A 17,894-nucleotide genomic window follows, 5' to 3' on the forward strand; every position below is an offset into this window, starting at 1 on the left:
TCAAATTACTTTTAATTCAAACTCCTCTTTAATGATAAAGTTGGATTCTAAGTTACAAGTCTGAAAATGCCTGTTTTATAAATGTACCATTTTCTTGTCCCAATCAACCATACCTTTCTGCCAGTGTCCTGGGTCACATGACTGTGAATGGCTACGCTCTTGGGGTTTATGTATTGCTTTCAGACAGTGAGACAAAGGTGTGGACAGGATGGCCCATCCTGCCGGGATGGTTAGGAAGGAGCTTTACCTAGTCTCATGTACACTTTGACTACAGTACAAACAAAGGAACCTGACAAAAGGCCTGCCCTGACTTTTGTCACCTTAGACAGTTTGCAGATTGTACTAGGGGAAGGGAAAGAACTAACCAGATCCAGTTTTGAGTGTTGGTCAATGAGTTCACCCACACAAAGGCTTGCTACACGTATAAAAAAGAAACTCCAGAACCTCTCATTAGAACACTCCTGGACCTGTGGAAGATTTAAAAGAAGAACTGCCCTGATGCTTGAAGGACTGCCTTGCTGTTTGAGAAGGAACACTGGACCTGCTTGTCTTCATTCAAGGCTACTCAACATGACTCCATAGTTTGGTTGACTGACCTCCTGTGTGAGCTAAAGGGACACAACAAGCTTTCAGTAGGCCCGGGTGGAGTGAACGGAGTTCGGCTTCACGGAATTCCATGGAGTTGAAAAAAAAACTCAGCCGAATTCAAAGCTGGATTTCTGTGCCCTGCGGAGTCCTCCTGAATGCGCCCATCTCGGAAGCGCTAAGCAGGGTCGAGTCTGGTCAGCCAGGCCTGACCCTGCTTAGCTCTTCCGAGATGGGTGCATTCAGGAGGGTCATAGGAAGTGAAAGCTGATGTTTCAGGTCTCGTGCACCGGCCTGTCCCATGTGAAGTGCACACGGGGCAGGCCCGTGCCCAAGGGGCCTGAAACGGCAGCTTTCACTGCTACGGCCCTGGCCTGAATTCAAGCCAGGGCCAAAGGCAGCGAATGCTGCCAGGCCTGTTGTGCACCGACCTCAAACGACAGCTTTCACTTCCTACATCCCTGGCCTGAATTCAGACCAGAGCCATAGGCAGCAAAAGCTGCCATTTCAGTCCTTGTTTGTCCACCAGTATGCAAATACAATGACAATGAAAGAGACAAGGACATAACTGGGTCTTCCTCATCTCGTTGACCGACAGCGATGAATCTCAGCGTAGCTTCCTCCCTCTGGTCTGCTCCGGTGCATGCTGCAGCCCAGTAATGGGCTGCACAGTGCAAGCACAGAGTGTCTGGCTTGTGCTGTGCAGCCCAAACTGGGCACCAGTTGAACTCTGCTGGCAGGGGATAGCAGAGTTTATTGGATAACTCTGCACTCTAAGTTCCAAAAACCCTGTTAGCTCCGTCAGCTTAGCGGAGCTCCTCACACACCCCTAACTTTCAGAGGCCTTCCTGCAACTGCCCAGCTGACCAGCTGCAACTGGACCTGACTGGGACTGCCTGAGCCCTACTGCTGCACTCTGCTGGAGTGAGCCCTGATCTCCAAGAGGTGCTCCTGAGGTCCTGGACCCTGGGCTGGCATCAGTGAGAGCTCTTCCTAAAGGAAAAAGTGAAAATCCTGAAGTTTGGGGTATTTGTGACTGCAAACAGGCCCGTGCCAAAGTGAAGCTCCAGTGAAACATGAACTTGGCACTTACAGCGACTGTGTTCATTGACCTGACATGCAAGACCTGCACTTCGCGCCATCCACGACTATCAACTAACGTGAGGCTCGTGCAATGATCAGCTCTTTGTGCTTCAACAATGAACATCTACGATGCATGTCCTGCTCTTAATGTCAAAACCCTTCTCCTCGTAGCCTCCTCCAACATAAAGGGACTCTTAGTCCCAGACTTGGGAAGGTAAATCTTCAGCAGGGCTCACTTGGTCCCTTCATCTGACCCACACTTCTTCATGGTTGGCCTGAACTTGTGACATTTCCCCCATGAACCCATAATCAGATAACCGTGAGGGGCTTTCTGCTTCTAGGTGTTATTTTTTACATAAAACATTAAAAATAAATATCTCTGGTTCTACTGAATGGATGTGTGTCAATCTGGTATCATTTTATTTATTAGAATTTAGTAGATATTGTTCTCAATTGGCTTGGGATTTTTCTTGTGTTGTATTCTCACTTTCTTATTCTTTGAGCACTGCATAAATACTATACAAATTGTCCCAAAATTAAACCTGACTGCTTTTTGTGCCAAGCTACCAGAGGGTTAAGCACAAGATAATTTAGTGACTTTTGTAGTTCACCCTGACAAGGACGGTGGTTGTTGCCTAACTGGGACATCCGCCCACCTTAACCAATGACCCAATTTCTTCCAATATATTTATGTGTAAAATACTTGTGAGAAGAGAAGGATTGAATGTCACCAAAAACTTAAATTATGCAAAATAGTCCCTCATGCATTCAAATAAAAGAAAAGGACACATCCAAACAGCCAGTGGGAAAATGCTGAGACATGAATGCTCCTGTGGGCTGATACAAAATGTGATTGTCAAGGTCTCCAGATAATTGCTGAAAGTTCAGGCACCAAAGAAACCAATGTCAAAATGAGTCTCAGGTAAAATCTCTGTCTTCATAAAGAGAGTATGCACTGAATACAATATGCTTGCCATGAATGACTCCCAAGCTATTACAAATCAAACCTAAACAAAAAATATCCTGATGTGTATGCCCTTTGATAATGTTTAGAACACCTATGGATGATTTTTTTCAGATAACAAATGCAGCCTTCTTCTCAATTTCCACTGAATTACAATCTATTTACACAGTTTCTGTTATTTGTTCATATAATCTGATAGAAACGTAAACAAAGTGCAATGGTCTCTATGGCCCTATAAAGTTTACACAGATTTTCTAAATAAAGGAAAATATGAAAAGGTACCAGTTTCTTTAATGTCTCTTTCTATAAGTAAACAAAAGACCAAAGACAAATGTAACAATATTTTAGCCATATTTAAACTCATTCCTCTACTTGGGAGTTGCAGTGCTTTCTTTGATTGAGCCCTGATGAGATTTGTTATTTGAACTGCCATGCTGGTCAAGTTAATTACTTCTATCGCCAACAGATATGTCAAAGCCTTGCCACCACAACAGGCCCATTTAGAAGGAATGCCTGTTCCAGGAAGAAGAAGAGGGTTGAGGAGAAATCTGCATGGGATAATTAACACCCATACAGTGACATGGGCATGCCTTGCCCTGGAGAAATAAAGGGAGGCAGCTAGAGCTCTCATATCACTTTCAGAAGGGGCTTTCTGTTGACTTTGTTTGAGGGAAGGGATCAGTTTGCTCTGTCAGTTAGGGGAGAAGCTAAAAGCTCCAGGAGAGCTAAGGCTGACTTTGACTTGATTCTGCCATATTGAAAAATATAATCATGCAGTGCAGGATGGATGGGGTGGGGAGGATGGATGATGTGGCATCTTTGGAGTAGGAAGAGAAGCCTACCTTCTAGAACTCTATACCTCAATAACTCCTGTGCAAGGAGAGAACTTTGAGAAGCATTGGACCCTGTAGAAGCTAAGGAAGGAAGTACCTCTCATGGATGAATCCCTGTCAGGAGCAAAATGTAATCCGGGCTTGTACTGATTTGGAACGGGGTATGTCTGAGTGACAGTAGGGGGTGGAATTTCTGTGGTTCAACATCAAAAGATGTGGTGGTCCAAGGATAATAGAGGCTCTTTCTGCAAATTATCTTTCAGGGTTATTTGTAATAATAGTAGAAGACACCTCATCCAACAACCATCGGCAGTGAGGGAGTAGACAGGACCTGTGCAATAGAAAAGAGATCTGTGTGTCTATGAAAGAAGGCACCCTACCCTTGATGCAAGTTTGAGGACAGGGAACTGCCCACCCACTCACAACCGATGAAATTCAGAAAATACTCAAGTATGGTTTCCCTTTCAAAGTACTATCATGTAGGAGAGCCGTATGCCTCCTTTTTTCCACATACTTTCCTGTAATTAGGAAGGGATAGGCAGGGAAGTTTAATGCCATCATGACAGCCAAATTACCCATTTGGCCAGTATTTTGTCCGGCTGAAATATGTTGGCACAACAGGACGTCAAGGCCATTTTGCTTGCATTGGACATTCCACTTTCAATTTTTAACCGTGATATGGGAACTCATCAAATAAAAGGAGATATCCAAGGTATACCCATTATCACTTTATCCAAACTGAATACCTGCATTTTGGTTGAGCTGATCCTGGTGGTACTAACCTGCCTCGATGAGGGAAGACACCAGTGATGAAGCAGGACACATTTGGGGGGGAATGGAGGAATGGAGTGTACCCTGCCTTGATGTCCACAAGGTGATCCTGAGATAGACCCTAGCACGAGGCGATTACTAGGACCCAATTCTAGGAACCCTTCATTACAGATTCCTGATACAGTGGCATGTTTCAGTGCTTTATGACCACTATTGTAGTTTCAAACCGTTGATTAAATATGTCCTTCTCAAAAATGGTGATGATGGTTTTGGAAAGTGGAAGCTGTCCATGGACAAATTCCACTTTTTGAATGTGAATTTGGGCATTGAGGGAACATGCAGCTATCTGACTTTTTTATTGCAGTCTCTATCACTTTTAGGCGCAAGGACCAAAAGAAAAATCAGCATTTTTCAAATGTATTTAAAATTTGGGAAGGAGATCTGCTGTCCCATGCTGGCCTTCACCCCAGCATTCTCTCTAGGCATCTAAGAGTTGCAATCTGATTCATGCCTCATGAACACTAATAAGGGGGGACTGGAAATGTTAGTAATCTGTCTAAATGTGTTAAGAGGACTTTATGAAACCTTTGCATCACAAAGTGAGAGGCTGGCCATAGTACAATGCAAATATTGAAATACGACAATCCTTTTTTGTGGTTGAGGCCCATAGAATTGTGTAACTAAATACAATTGATTGTCTGTATTCGAAGTTCAGATAGAATGTGAAGCAGGGAATTAGAGCATACTGAGGTGGTAGAACTGTTTGTCAGCCTGAGTAGGCTGGTATGAGGGGCAAGACTGCTAGTCTCCAAATGGCCACATGCTATTGGGTATTAGTGGCTGATACTTGACCTTCTTTTGATTACCTGCCACCATCTTCAGCTGAGGCCAATAATTCCAGGGAGTGAAACTAACAGTTGACATCCTTATGAAGTACTTTAACTGCTAATAATGCTCTGAACAATTGGCAATAAGGTAACATATCTTGTTTTTTTTTGTTATATCTTAATGGCATCTGTGTTATGCCTAGTTCTGTTACAGTGCCGTATCTTTTAAAACTGTGAATGAACTAAGACTCAAACTCAACAGCTCGATAAAAGGATAGAGTAGTGAGCATAAGCACAATACTTGCACCTATATAACATTAAATGTGGATCAGTAGATTGGTATAGCAGAAACTGTGATTACTGTTTCCTAATCTCTGTTGCCTTCGTACCAATATTCTGCAGTGGTGATTATTATATTTATTACTATAGAGACTATGCTGCATCCAGAGCTAAACTGTTGTCCTTTGCTGAGTTTGGAGCCAGTACAGAGACGGACACCCTTCTTTTTGACTTATCATCTTTCAAAGCTAAAAAACAGGTACAGTGCCATTCTTGCTGATCTTTAAAACCTGAAATGAATGCATGTATTTTTCATTGAAAAACCTTACTAAGAAACAATGCTGTAGGTAGGAGAAGGCGGAATAGGATGTAGTTGGGAGGGAATGATTTGAGACTGTACGCAAAAGTAGGTGTTGGAGAGGATTCCTTGTAACAAGGAGCCTGGTGGGGACACAATTTATAGCTAGCTCTCCTAACTTTAACTGGTGAATTTCTGTGGGCTCCCCAGGGCCTTCAGTGGCTCAGGAGGGGGTCACCGTCCCCTCCATTAAATTTATCAGCCCTGGGGATGGGGTCCTGAGGGCCTTTAACGGCTCGGGGGGCCCATTCCTCTTGTTTTGGCATTTTGGCCCCAGATGTGCTCACCTGGTCCTATAATGGCTTAGGGGGGCATGCTCCCTTTACCTTATGTAATGCAGCCCTGGGGTTGGTTCCCTGGGGCCTGTGATAGCTCAGGGAGGGTTGCGTCCCCTCCCCTTAAGTAAATAATGCACCCCCAGTGGTGGGCTCCTTGGGGCTTAAAATTGAATAATGCATTCCAGGCTGACTTTTTTTTTGGATCCAGGCGGAGTCCCTCAGGATTGTGTCAAAATAGCCAATTTTTTAAATATTGGTCTCTAGCTTACCCTGATATATTATTATTACTTTTAATTTACTTCAGGACAGGGGACTAGGGGCACAACAGTGATGGATAGCCCGTCCACTGAAATCTAAATCCCGTCACATCCAATGGGATTTAGATTTTGACGGACGACATATCCGTCACCGTTGTGATGGAGTAACCCATCCACGAATTCTAAATCAGGCCCTAAGTCTGTGAGCCCTGTGATGGCTTCCAGCAACATTTAGCAAATTGGCCCAAGGGAAATAACGCTACATGGGTCAATCAGAATGCTCTAGTTCTAAATTGGTGCTCCTACAAGATGCTCTTGGACTAAGATCTCGCTTCCTGCCAAATTGGTTGTAATTCAACTCTGCAGTGTTTGCTGTTGCCCTCCCTAAAGAAGACTACATAAAATGAATGAGGATTTTGCGTTTTGGGACCCCTCTATTTCTTGGCCCCTATTTGACGGATCACCCCACAACTTTTCATGCACAAATTAGACAACAAAGAACACTTTTTTGGAAAGTTTTGTGTAGATTCGTCAAACTGGGGCAAGTTATTAGCAAAACAAAAGAGGTGTTCCCTTTGGAATGCTGACCTAACTATACATACCCAGTGGTACATACATGTGAATTTGGGAATAGTATTTATATTCTTCCCAGTATGCACTAACTTTCGAAATCTCAATATTTTTGTGATGATATTCATGCATAACGATGATCCTGTTTTCAGCATTCCAGAGGACAGCAATGACAAGCAGGCATTTTCATTAAAATCAGCAAAGCTCTCTTGGTTGTGATTTCTTCCTTAATCCCTGAGTGTTGGAAAATGGGCTACTGGTAAAGGCAGGTAAGTATCTACATTTAGTAATAGGCCACCATCCTCCACTTAGGTCCAGTTAGGTCTCAATAAATTAAACCCAGCTCAACCCTTGGTAGCTTGGCAACGAGCGACAAGGCTTAACGTAGGAGACATATGTGTAAAGCATTTAAAAATCACAAAACAATAAATAAGTAAAACACAAAACAAAATAAAAATCCAACAACAATTTATAAATATAGATTATATTTTTGCCTTTAAAATGACACCAAAATGGATAAGGGGAACCAGACATATGAATTTATAAAGAATTAATGCTTTCTTAAAAAGATTAGCGCCAATCTGGTCATCTGGTCGCACCTCGACCATGGCAAAGTCAAAGTTTGAAGCCGTCCGCGATGGAGCCCTGCTCGGCTACAGCTCACAGGAGGCCTTGGTCAAAAGTTTACCTTCGGACATAGTCGTTTTCTTGAAGATTTTCTTCAGCAGGACCAAGTCACCAGTCCAATCCGACCTCCTGGAACTCTTCCTCAGATACACGTCACAGGATCCCTCGGTGGAGATGTTTATCTTCTGACTTAGTTGTTTTTTTCGAGATGAAAATCCTTCGACTGGGGCAAACCTGTATCTTGATCCAATGTCCCTAGTGCCCTCTTCGGATACATTGCCTGGGAAGCCCTGGTTAACTTTCTATGTTCGGACTTAGTCACTTTTTTGGAGATTTTCTTCACTGGGACGAACCTGCAAGTCAGGCCGGGTCGCGGTTAAGGCAAGCCTGCTAGAGTTGCTGCGGCGAGTCGGCCCCTTTATGGAGCTTTTTCCAAAAGTTCTCCAAACTTCTGGATCTTCTTCCAGATGTTGTTTTAAGGTTCTTTTGAGGTCCAAAGCTCACCCCAAGGTTCTAGAAGCTCTGAGATGCTCCTTGAATGTGTGGACTACAACTTCCAGAATGCACCTGGTGAAAACTCCAAAACGGCCACTGGACAGTGGTCAGCTGGTCATTTTCTTTAGGAGTTGGTGCAGGGGACTCTGGTTAGCAATTTTCCACCTGTAGCAAACAGGGAGTCCCTCCTTGTTCCAGTTGAAGCCAGGCAAAGTCCTTCTTGTGGTGAAGTCCAAGTGTGCAGCTGGTGCAGTCCTCCAAAGTGCAGTGTCCAGATGCAGGTCAGGGGTCCAGCAGGGCAGTCCTTCTGTAGTTCTTCCTTGTTGAAATCTGGTAGGGATCTGGTGTGTGGGTGCAGATCTGCCAGTTTTATCCTTTCTCCTGGGTGAAAAACAGGGGGATCCTGGTTCTCCAATCGAGTGCAGGGTCTTTCCCCCTGTGATGACCACTTCCTGGGAAGTGTGGCAAAAATCAACCCCAGGGAGCAACATTCCTCAAAAATCCATCACAGCTGAAAGTGATTTTTGGAGGTTACATCTGGCTGTACCCACCCACTAGTGTGGCTAAAAATCTTAAACACACCCTTCTCCTGCCCTCTCCTTATCTAATCAGGGGAGCACCTAATTGTCTGGGTTTGCAAGATGTGAGGGAGGTGATAGGTTGCTCGAAATGTCCTTCCCTGCCTTTGAAGACCAGTTTGGCAGCCCTCCTCCCTTCCTGCTTCCCCATCTGCTGAGGGAAGATCTCCTCCCCCAGGCATATCCCTTTGTGCTGATTCAGGCCGCTTCACACCTCATCAGAGCAGTCTGGCCAGGCTGCCTGGGGCTGGCCAATCAGAGCAAAGTAGCAAAACACTGCAGGGCTGAAGTTGGCAACTTTTCAGGTAAAGTGTAAAACTCTTTACCTGAACAAGTTATATTAAATCCAACAATTGTAAGTTGTGGGATTTATTATAACAATTAATTTGATACCAAACATAAGATGTCTGACACTTAAGGGGACTTTATCAATTAAAATAAAGTCTCCCCATTCTAGCCTATGGAGGCCATTCACTACAATGAGGGAAAAACGAATTTGTCTGTTTTACCTCACCAGGGCTTCTAAAATTATTTTATAAGGTCCCTGCTCATAGTTACCTGGCATCCAGCCCTAGGGGCACATAGGGCACACCTTAGGGGGTGACGTATATTTAAAAATAAGGTAGTTTTAGACTTTGGAACTACTTTTAATTCCAAAGTCGTATTCACATGTAAATTTAATTTAAAAGCAGCCTGCAAGGAAGGCCTGCCTTCAAAATGACACTAGGAACCTCAGCAGTGCCCATATGGGTGTGCCACCAATGTGGGGTCCCTAAACCTACATGCCAAGGCTATATACTAGGGACTTAAAGGTAGGTTGACTTAGCTAATTAAAATTAGCCTAATTTGCATAGTCATTTTATACAGAGCACAGGCCCTGGGACTGGTTAGCAGTTCCCAGGGCACCATCAGAGTCTGGAAAACACCAGCAAAAAGTGAAAATGGGGGCAAAAAGTTAGGGGGCCTCTGCAATCAGCCCTCTTTTCTCACACTGAGAACTTCTACATTTGTTAGTTTACCAGGCCAAGGTGGTGTTGCACTTCCAATAAAGGGTAGTCTAATCTGCACAGTTACCATGCTCTTTCCCTTGATCATGGTAGAACTGATGTATTTTTTCTCAGCTAGTCAGCCAAGGCACCCAGGGTCTGCATATGTTTACAGAGCACCTGTCATAGATTTCCTTTCTGTGGGGCAGAGTTCTTCAGTCCTTTTTGCTAAACCTGTTCATGCAGGAGACTTCATCAATACTTATTTCTTGAAGGCTCTGCCTACTTACAAGAGTTCCACATCAGGAGGGCTCTTCGTCAATCTGCAGGCGGGGCGGCAGCCTCACCCGCGCCGCAAGCCCCTTGTTGGCCCCTCGTGGGCCAGTGCCAGTTCTGTGGCCCCCCGACTTGGAGGGCCAGTGGAGGCCCGGGGGGGACCCCAAGAGATCGCGGGCCCCAGGAGGGGCCCTTCACTAATCGGAGGGGGTGCTATTCTGTGGACTTTGGCCCCCCTTGTGAGGGGCCCCCAGTGATTGCGGGACCCTGGAGGGGCCCGTCAATTGAACAGAGGAGGTTTGTGCTGCCCCCCTCTGCCTCAAAGGATAGCAGAGGCCCCTGTTGAGCACAGAGGAGTGCCAGGGGGCCCTTGTTTTCATTTCCCAGGCATTGGAGGTGCCTTTATCATCAGACCAGGTATTTTGAAATGGACAACATATAACATAGTTTCTTTTAAAGACTTTGTGATGTATATGTTACCTACCTAGGTTGATGATGTTTTATATATGTATGCAAATGGTCCTATTATGGGAATACCATACTAATATGTTTTTATGACTTGCCACATGGTTTATAATGTTCCTACTATGGGTGTTTATGATATTCTTATGACAAGTGCTTTGGTGTAATAATGTGTTTCCTGACTACTGTTTATGTTGCAGAATACTGAGTAACCTGTGTCTTATATGTGACTACTGCTTGAATTGCAGAGTAACTAATGTGTAACATTCTGACAACTGCTAAGGTAGCAGGATACTTCGGAGATGTGTAGTTTGGTCTAATAATTGCGTTGTGTACAATACAGTATATTTTCATATAACTTGGAGTTGTGTTTCCTTTGTGGTGGGGATAGTGCGTCACATGTGTTCGGTGTGTTGTGCAAACGCTTTACACATTGCCTCTGGGATAGGCCTGACTGCTCGTGCCACGCTACCAAGGGGGTGAGCAGGGGTTATCTTGGACGTGTAAGTCCCTTGCCCTGACTCGAGTGGGTAGGTTCTGCCTGGCTGAGGTGCATACCCTAGCCAACCAGAAACCCAATTTCTAACAGTAAGTATGAAAGTATTACCTCACTAAACACCGATTAGCATTAGCATGTTGGGCTTCATGAAAATAAAATTGTAACACTGACTTAGAAAACACCTAACTATGGCGCTATAAAGTTAAGCGGCAGTTGGTACCTGTAAAACAAAAGACAAAGAGCATGACACAATCTTAGCTTCATCAGTGGGGACAGAAGCGTCAGGATCAGGACAGGAACAGGGAAGAGGGAGACGGCTTAGAAGTTTGGACTAAATAATTACTATACCATCAGGCTATTAGTTCATCATAGAACAGGTAAGTTAAACTCAGAAGATAACAAAGTACCAGGAAGTCAGTAGACTATCTGGCAAGGCATAGAGTAGCAACTTCAATAAGAATCGTAGTAGAATAATCCTGGAATGAGCTAGAGACTCTCAGTGTAGTCTTCTTATATTAAAAGACAATACATTTACCAGTGGTCAAAAAAGTCAGGCAAAGAAAGAACAACCACTTACAAAGACATTAGATATTGACATTACATTCTATGTTTCTCTTCTGAACGTTCACAGGGTTCTGGTTTGTCACTTCTCCATTCATGTATTTTCAAACTATACAAAGGTATCATCGAAGTCTTCTTCTGTCCGGTTTCAATAGACTCTTTTGTTTGGCAGTCCCAAAGATGTTACAAACATTTAATAACAGTAGGAACAGGATATGATGGTGTGAATCCTCAGGCGAAAACAAGAGTTAGAAACATAACTTTGTACAAATCAAAAGAGCTAGTTATACAACTGTTACAGTCTAGGAACATTCAATACCAGATAACATTGTGCTGTGGCCTTGCTCAGCTTCAGGCCCAGCAGAGAACAACAAATACTCATATTATTTCAGCATTTTAGTTTTACAGAAGACAATTTAACCCCTAACATAACGTTAACACATTATTCAGTTAGTTTTCGTATAGGCCTCACACTCGATGGTGCCCAATAAAGCAAGCACATTTTGTGTCATACATAAATTTCAATGTTATACATCTTATATTAAAACATAAGTATGATTACGAGTGAGAAGAATATCAGCATACATTTCTTTTTTTTTATAAACAATTTTATTGCTTTTTTGAAGATACAGGAAAAGACATCACATGGTAAAAGACATGAATCGACAACAAAAGAAGGATTTGTTGTATGTAGGTACACTTGCATCTTGAGACTTAACCCAAAAACACAGAGTTGGTCCACACCTGCAAACCCCAAGTCTTTTGTGTCTCTGAAAGTTCATGGCAGTAGACCCAGCCATTTCCCCACCACACTTTGACATGCTTGCATGGACACCCTGTCGCCTTATAAACTGATCTTTCTTGGCTAGCACACCAGTCAACCCCCCTGCTCCACCCCAGAAGGGACGGTGTGCTGGGGGAGTTCCAACAAACTGCAATCTCTTGCTTTGCTACCATGAGCGCAGTACCCACAAAAGTTCTTTCTGCACTCAAACCCCAAGCCCCTTCCATCACACCTAATAAGGCCAATATCGTCAATAGCTGCTGCCCCAGCCCACCACCGCATGCAGTTCTTGAAAAATTATTTGCCAGTAAATCACAATTTGGGGGCATCCCCTTACCATATGGAAAAAGTCTGCAGGGCCCTCAATAGACCTTGAGCAGTGGGGGGAAGATCGGAGCCCGGCCTGATGCATTTGCACCAGAGAGAGATATGCCCCATACAGAAAATACAGTTGTATCAGCCTCAATCTGAACGATATCTTAATCAATCTAGGTGCCATCAGTGCATTCCTGCAGTCAGCCTCATCCAGGGGACCCAACCAACCCTTCCAGCTGGCCCGCAGATGGTCCAGGTCAACTGGAGTGTTGTTGATTAGCATTGTATAGAGCTGGGAATAACCCCCCTCCCCAAAGCCCCCATCAGCACCCTGGCCTTTAGCAGGCTGCGTTCTGGTATCATGTTGATTCGTGGGAAATGTACATGAAGGGCATGTCGGAGTTGCAGGTATTTATAAAACTGTGTGTGGGCAAGTTGGTGGACCACCTGTAGGTCCTGAAAGGTTCTCACAGCTCCCCCCTCCACACATCTTCCAACAATGATATGCCCAGCAAATCCCACCCTCCAAACCCCCGCAAGGCAGCTGATTCCTTCAGCCAAGTACCATGCCATCGGGGGGTCTGCTGCATTAGTACAACTGCAGGTTGACTATGCCGATCCCCCTTGTCATAATTACCCCTTTGACAATACTGCAGCGCAATGCAAAGTCTTGTGCCGCTCCAAGGAAAGGAGACTGCTACTCGTTCTAAGGCCCAAAACCACAAGCGAGGGATTGGAAGCAGGAAGTTCTGAAGAGCATACAAAAACCATGGCAAAATCATCATTTTGTATTAGGCCACCCAGCCCAAAGCATTTAATGGCAGGGATTGCCATTTCGCCAAGTCTTCCTTTACCCGAGATGCCAGTGAGGTCATATTCAGTACCTATGTTAGCTCAGGCAGAAGAGTCACCCAGACACCCAAGTACTCAAAACTCAGTTACCGGATAGGGATCCGAGTCTGCCAATCATAACAATCCTGTGAGGGGGCCAGTGGCACCAGTATGGACTTAGCCGGGTTCACTTGCAAGCCCGATGCCTTGAAGGCTTTGCGGGCCGGTTTCACTGGGGTCCGCCATAGACAGTAAGATGTCACCTGCCTATAATGCCATACAATCTTCATAAGTACGATCCCAGCTCCACCTGCGGTACAATTGGTCCATCCTAATCAGATGAGCCAAAGGCTCCATTTCCAAATCAAATAGTAGTGGAGATAGGGGACAGCCCTGCCGGGTCCCCTGGCCAATAGAGAAGATGGAGGACAACATATTGTTCACCCAAACCCGGGCCACTGGATTAATGTATAGAGCTTGGACCATTCAACAAAATCTTTGCCCCATGCCCGCTCGGATGAGTACCAGGCATAAGTATTCCCAGTCCACTGCGTCGAAGGCTTTTTTGAAATCAATAGAAAGGAGTGCTAAGTCAGAGGGGATGTGGCGATGTCGAGCCAAGGCTACATGAAGACGACGTATACGATGATGCATACTCCGGTTGGTCATGAAGCCACACTGGTCAGGGTGAATCAGAAGTGGCAGGACCCTCTTGAGGCGGGGCGCAAGAATTCTGGCATGGAATTTTCTGTTGTTATTAATAAGGGAAATTGGTCTGTAGTTTGCGCAAGACCTGGTCGGCAGCTGCGTCTTAGGGAGCACCACTATGGTGGCCGTGTCCATTCCTTTTGGAAAGGACCCAACTTGTGCCACTTCCTCATAGAGAGCCTGCAGATGAGGTGCTAACCCTTCCTGGAACATTTTGTAAAATTCCAGCGGAAACCCGTTGGGTTCAGGAGTTTTCCCGGCCCCCAGTGACTTAATCACTGCACATATTTCCTCCCCCGTTATCAGTTCATCAAGGCTATCTCTATCCATCAGTGGTAACTCCAGAAGGGAACGTTGTTTAGGAATTGTCGAGTGTGTTCTGGGATGATCATCGAGGATGCTTTGTATAAGTCGCTGTAGTAAGAAGCGAAGGCATCCACTACCTCTTGTAACCTGGTGACCACTTCCCCCCATGGTACTAATTTCTGGGACAATTCTAGATGCATGATGATGTGATACCAGCCAATGAAGCAGTTTCCCATTTTTGTCTTCCCACCCATATACCTGTGTGGTGGAGGCGTGCCGTAAGTGTCTTGCTGCCTCCAAGGAGAGGTCACGTATCTCCTCCTGCACAAGAATGAGTTGCTGATTCAGTTCCTGGGTGGACTGTGTGGATTGATTAGCTTCCAGATGGAGGGCTCGTGCTTACAGGTTCGAAAGGTAACACCTCTGGGATTTTTCCAGGTCGTGGACCAGTCCCTTCGCCACCTCCCTTACTACAGCCTTACTTGCTCCCCACAAAGTACCCGCTGAGGGGACCATAGCTGCGTTGAAAGAAAAGTATTCCTGAATAACTTCTTGTAATTCTTGGGCAAAGGGTTTATGCTGTAAGTACCACGCATTCATGTGCCACAGTGGGCAGGTCACTGCCGAGGCTGCACCCAGCACCAGCTGCAGCGGAGCATGATCAGAGATACGCCGCAGAAGGATCTCAATATGCGTGAGCTGGCTTCAGTCTGTAGCTGGAAAAACGATGAGGTCTATCCTAGAATGTGTTTGGTGTGCCGTTGAGGTGTATGTGAACTGGGTTTGTCGTGGGTGCCAGATTCTCAATGCATCGCATAACCCTAAGGATGCCATCCAATTCATTTGGCTGGAGGCTGCCGCCTGCCTATGATGCAGTGGAGGTCCCGACATGTCCCGCTGGGGGTCGAGGACCACATTAAAATCTCCTCCTATCAGAGTAGTCCCCTGAAGCAGACCCAGGAGTATTTTGGTAAGGTCATTTAGAACTGTGCGCAGAGAGGCTGGAGGGGCATAAACGCATACAACGTGAAGTAAATATTAGTATAAATTTCAGTGCTCACAATCTCTCCTCTGATGACTACATATGTCATCACACATAAGCCCCAAATACATTTATTTATTTCAATGCATGATTTTAAAATTTTGATTCTTGCACAGTTCTGTAAATTTTATTTCCCCTTCAATTTTCCCCATATAATTTTTCCATTTGAAATTCTACTCTCCTCTGATTCGTTTTAAATCTTCTTCTTTTGATCACTTTAAACAATTTGTACATTCCCCATATTCCAATTAGACAAAGCACAATGATTGAAACCCATTTCACTAATTTCATCAAAACCCTTCTCCCAGATTGCCAAGCCAATTTCCCAATGATGCAATTCATTTGCCAGCCTTTTCCTAAATAGTATGTTCTATTAGTACTTTTAGTTCAGATTCATGTTTCGTTAAATTGTTAATCAAGCTTCTAACTGCTTTACTATTGTCTGGTATATAGGAACAAAGGTTACCTGAACCTATCAATTTACAAACTCCGCCTTCTTTTGCCAAAAGAATGTCTAACACAGGCGGCTCTGAAGAGTCATAGCTCTTGTCACAGCTTGCTTGTGTCTAGGTTGTAATTCAGTCAAGTTTAGAAATTTGCTCAAGTCATCAAGTTGGTACATTTTCAGGAAGACTACTCCCACATAACATGTGCCATACCATCCTCTAGGAAGATGGTAATAGGCATTTTTCCCACAGATGTAATAGATACCAAGCATTGCTGGATCTTGACCATTTAACATGAATGTCCATTTACTCAGAAACAAAAACACATGCCTACATTCACTTGTTCCCACATATATGCTATCAAAATAAGATTGTGGCCTACATGTTGGGCATCTAAAGCTAATATCCCCTGTTTAGTAATGTCAGTATAAGCATGATCTGTTCTAGGACTACATGGAACCATTCCCTTATCTATCTTAGCCTACATCGCCCTCTTTCTTTCCTCAGTGTGCTCTAAGAAACTCTTTTCAACAGGTGTTAGTAAGCAAATTAAATTATTACAATGAGCATACACTGTCCCAAATGTTAAGGTAGGGTCAAAGAACCTTCTCACTAATACTGTGTTGTTATCCTTAGCTACTTTACTTAAGTATCTAATTACGGGAAGAAAGGAAAACACAAGATCATAGTTATAGAAGGAATATTGTATAATCTCTTGATTATATCCTTGTTAGTAAAAGACTGCAAGTTATGCCATATGTTAATGGCAGACTGTGATATGAAATTCCCTCCTCAACAGAGGCTGGAATCTTCATGCAAACATAGCAATTTCTCGCATCCATAGTGTCAACATTCTCTCGCAATAAGTGGTAAAAGACGTTAGAAGAAAGTTCTCCCTTTTCGTGTAAGTATTTCTCATCTATTTTAAACCTATCTAATACTGAAAGAATAGGAATTAATTCTGTAGGAGTGGTGGTTGTATCTAAGGCTATGGTATGGTTGGCTCCATTCAAATCAAATACAGTCACACTCACAATCAGCAACAAGCATACAACTGCACAAATGATTGCCAAACCAATACCTATATATTTACAGCATCTGTTACTAGTGTGTTGATTATTAATGTCACCCGTGGTCTGTAAGGAATCAGAAAGCAAAAGCAAAAAAATACAGGTATATGGCTATGCAGTAAAATCAAAAACACAAAAACGAAAGACAAAAACTAACTTTAAAATTCTTCAATCTTCTATCCCTCCTAATTTTTTTAGTTTTTTTCAAAAGTTCATTTTCATTCACACTTTCGGGACCCTTTGTCAAAGTTCGGTAAAGCTGTCAAAATCAGTTTAGCAGCTTATCAAAAATGAAGTAGCAGTTTTTCAAATCAGTTTATCAAAGACTTTTTAGGAAAAATTCTACAAAGTCTCTTGTTTTCTTTCATTTTCAAATGCATAGATTTCCCAACAAAGACTCATTCCTTTTCATGTACCAAAATATAGACCAGCAATGTCTCTGTCAAAACAAAAATTAGAAAAATTCTTCTTGCCACTCGTTCGGAGTTGCATATGGCCATTCAGGACCTGAATATCTTTTATTGGCAACTATTTTTCTTTGCAATATTCAAACACTGCTAGTTTTACCTTCACTCAGTTCTCCTCCTCTAGTTAAGTCAACTCCTTCCTGAATTGGTGGCACCACATTAATATTCTCGCTCTTTGAATTTGTCTCTGGCCAGTTGTCACCTTTCAGAGGTTTCTTTGTCAATGCTCTCTTCAGTATTGGACATGAATTCTTCTCCTTTGACGTTCCCGCAACCGGTTCAGGAGGAGTCAAACCGTTTAGGCTTGGATCTGTCTCAACTTCTTTTCTGCTGGGGTCAGTCACTTGTTACCCAGACCACCTTTTGCAACTGATGCCATCCTATGAGCGGGTTCAGTTTGAACAGGTTCTTGCTCACTCACTGTTTCATTTGAGGATGTTTAATCCTCATCTTCCAGGATGCCTTCCACTTCGTCTGACACAGGAGTGGGTGAGTCAACTGGAGTATGTTCAGGCACAGTCTTCAGCTCTTCTCTTTCTCTTTCTTGTCCTGGAATATGCTTAGGAGCCAGAAATCTCAACAGCTCTTCTTCTTGTTCTGTTGCATCATTTACATTCTGAGTGTGGCTTGCGTGGA

The 17,894-nt window shown here is 43.8% G+C and overlaps 1 protein-coding gene across 1 annotated transcript in view; it reads left to right on the forward strand.

The window, feature by feature from the left end:
- The window catches only part of LOC138249505 (cyclic nucleotide-binding domain-containing protein 2-like), a 611,285-nt gene that overhangs the window by 176,419 nt on the left and 416,972 nt on the right, over positions 1-17,894 (forward strand). Inside the window, exon 4 of the mRNA XM_069203460.1 lies at positions 5,493-5,601. Coding sequence (XP_069059561.1) covers positions 5,493-5,601 — 109 coding nt within the window. The remainder of the gene's footprint in view (positions 1-5,492; positions 5,602-17,894) is intronic.

Source organism: Pleurodeles waltl, chromosome 8 (assembly GCF_031143425.1).
Source record: "Pleurodeles waltl isolate 20211129_DDA chromosome 8, aPleWal1.hap1.20221129, whole genome shotgun sequence".
NCBI classification, from domain to species: Eukaryota; Metazoa; Chordata; class Amphibia; order Caudata; family Salamandridae; genus Pleurodeles; species Pleurodeles waltl.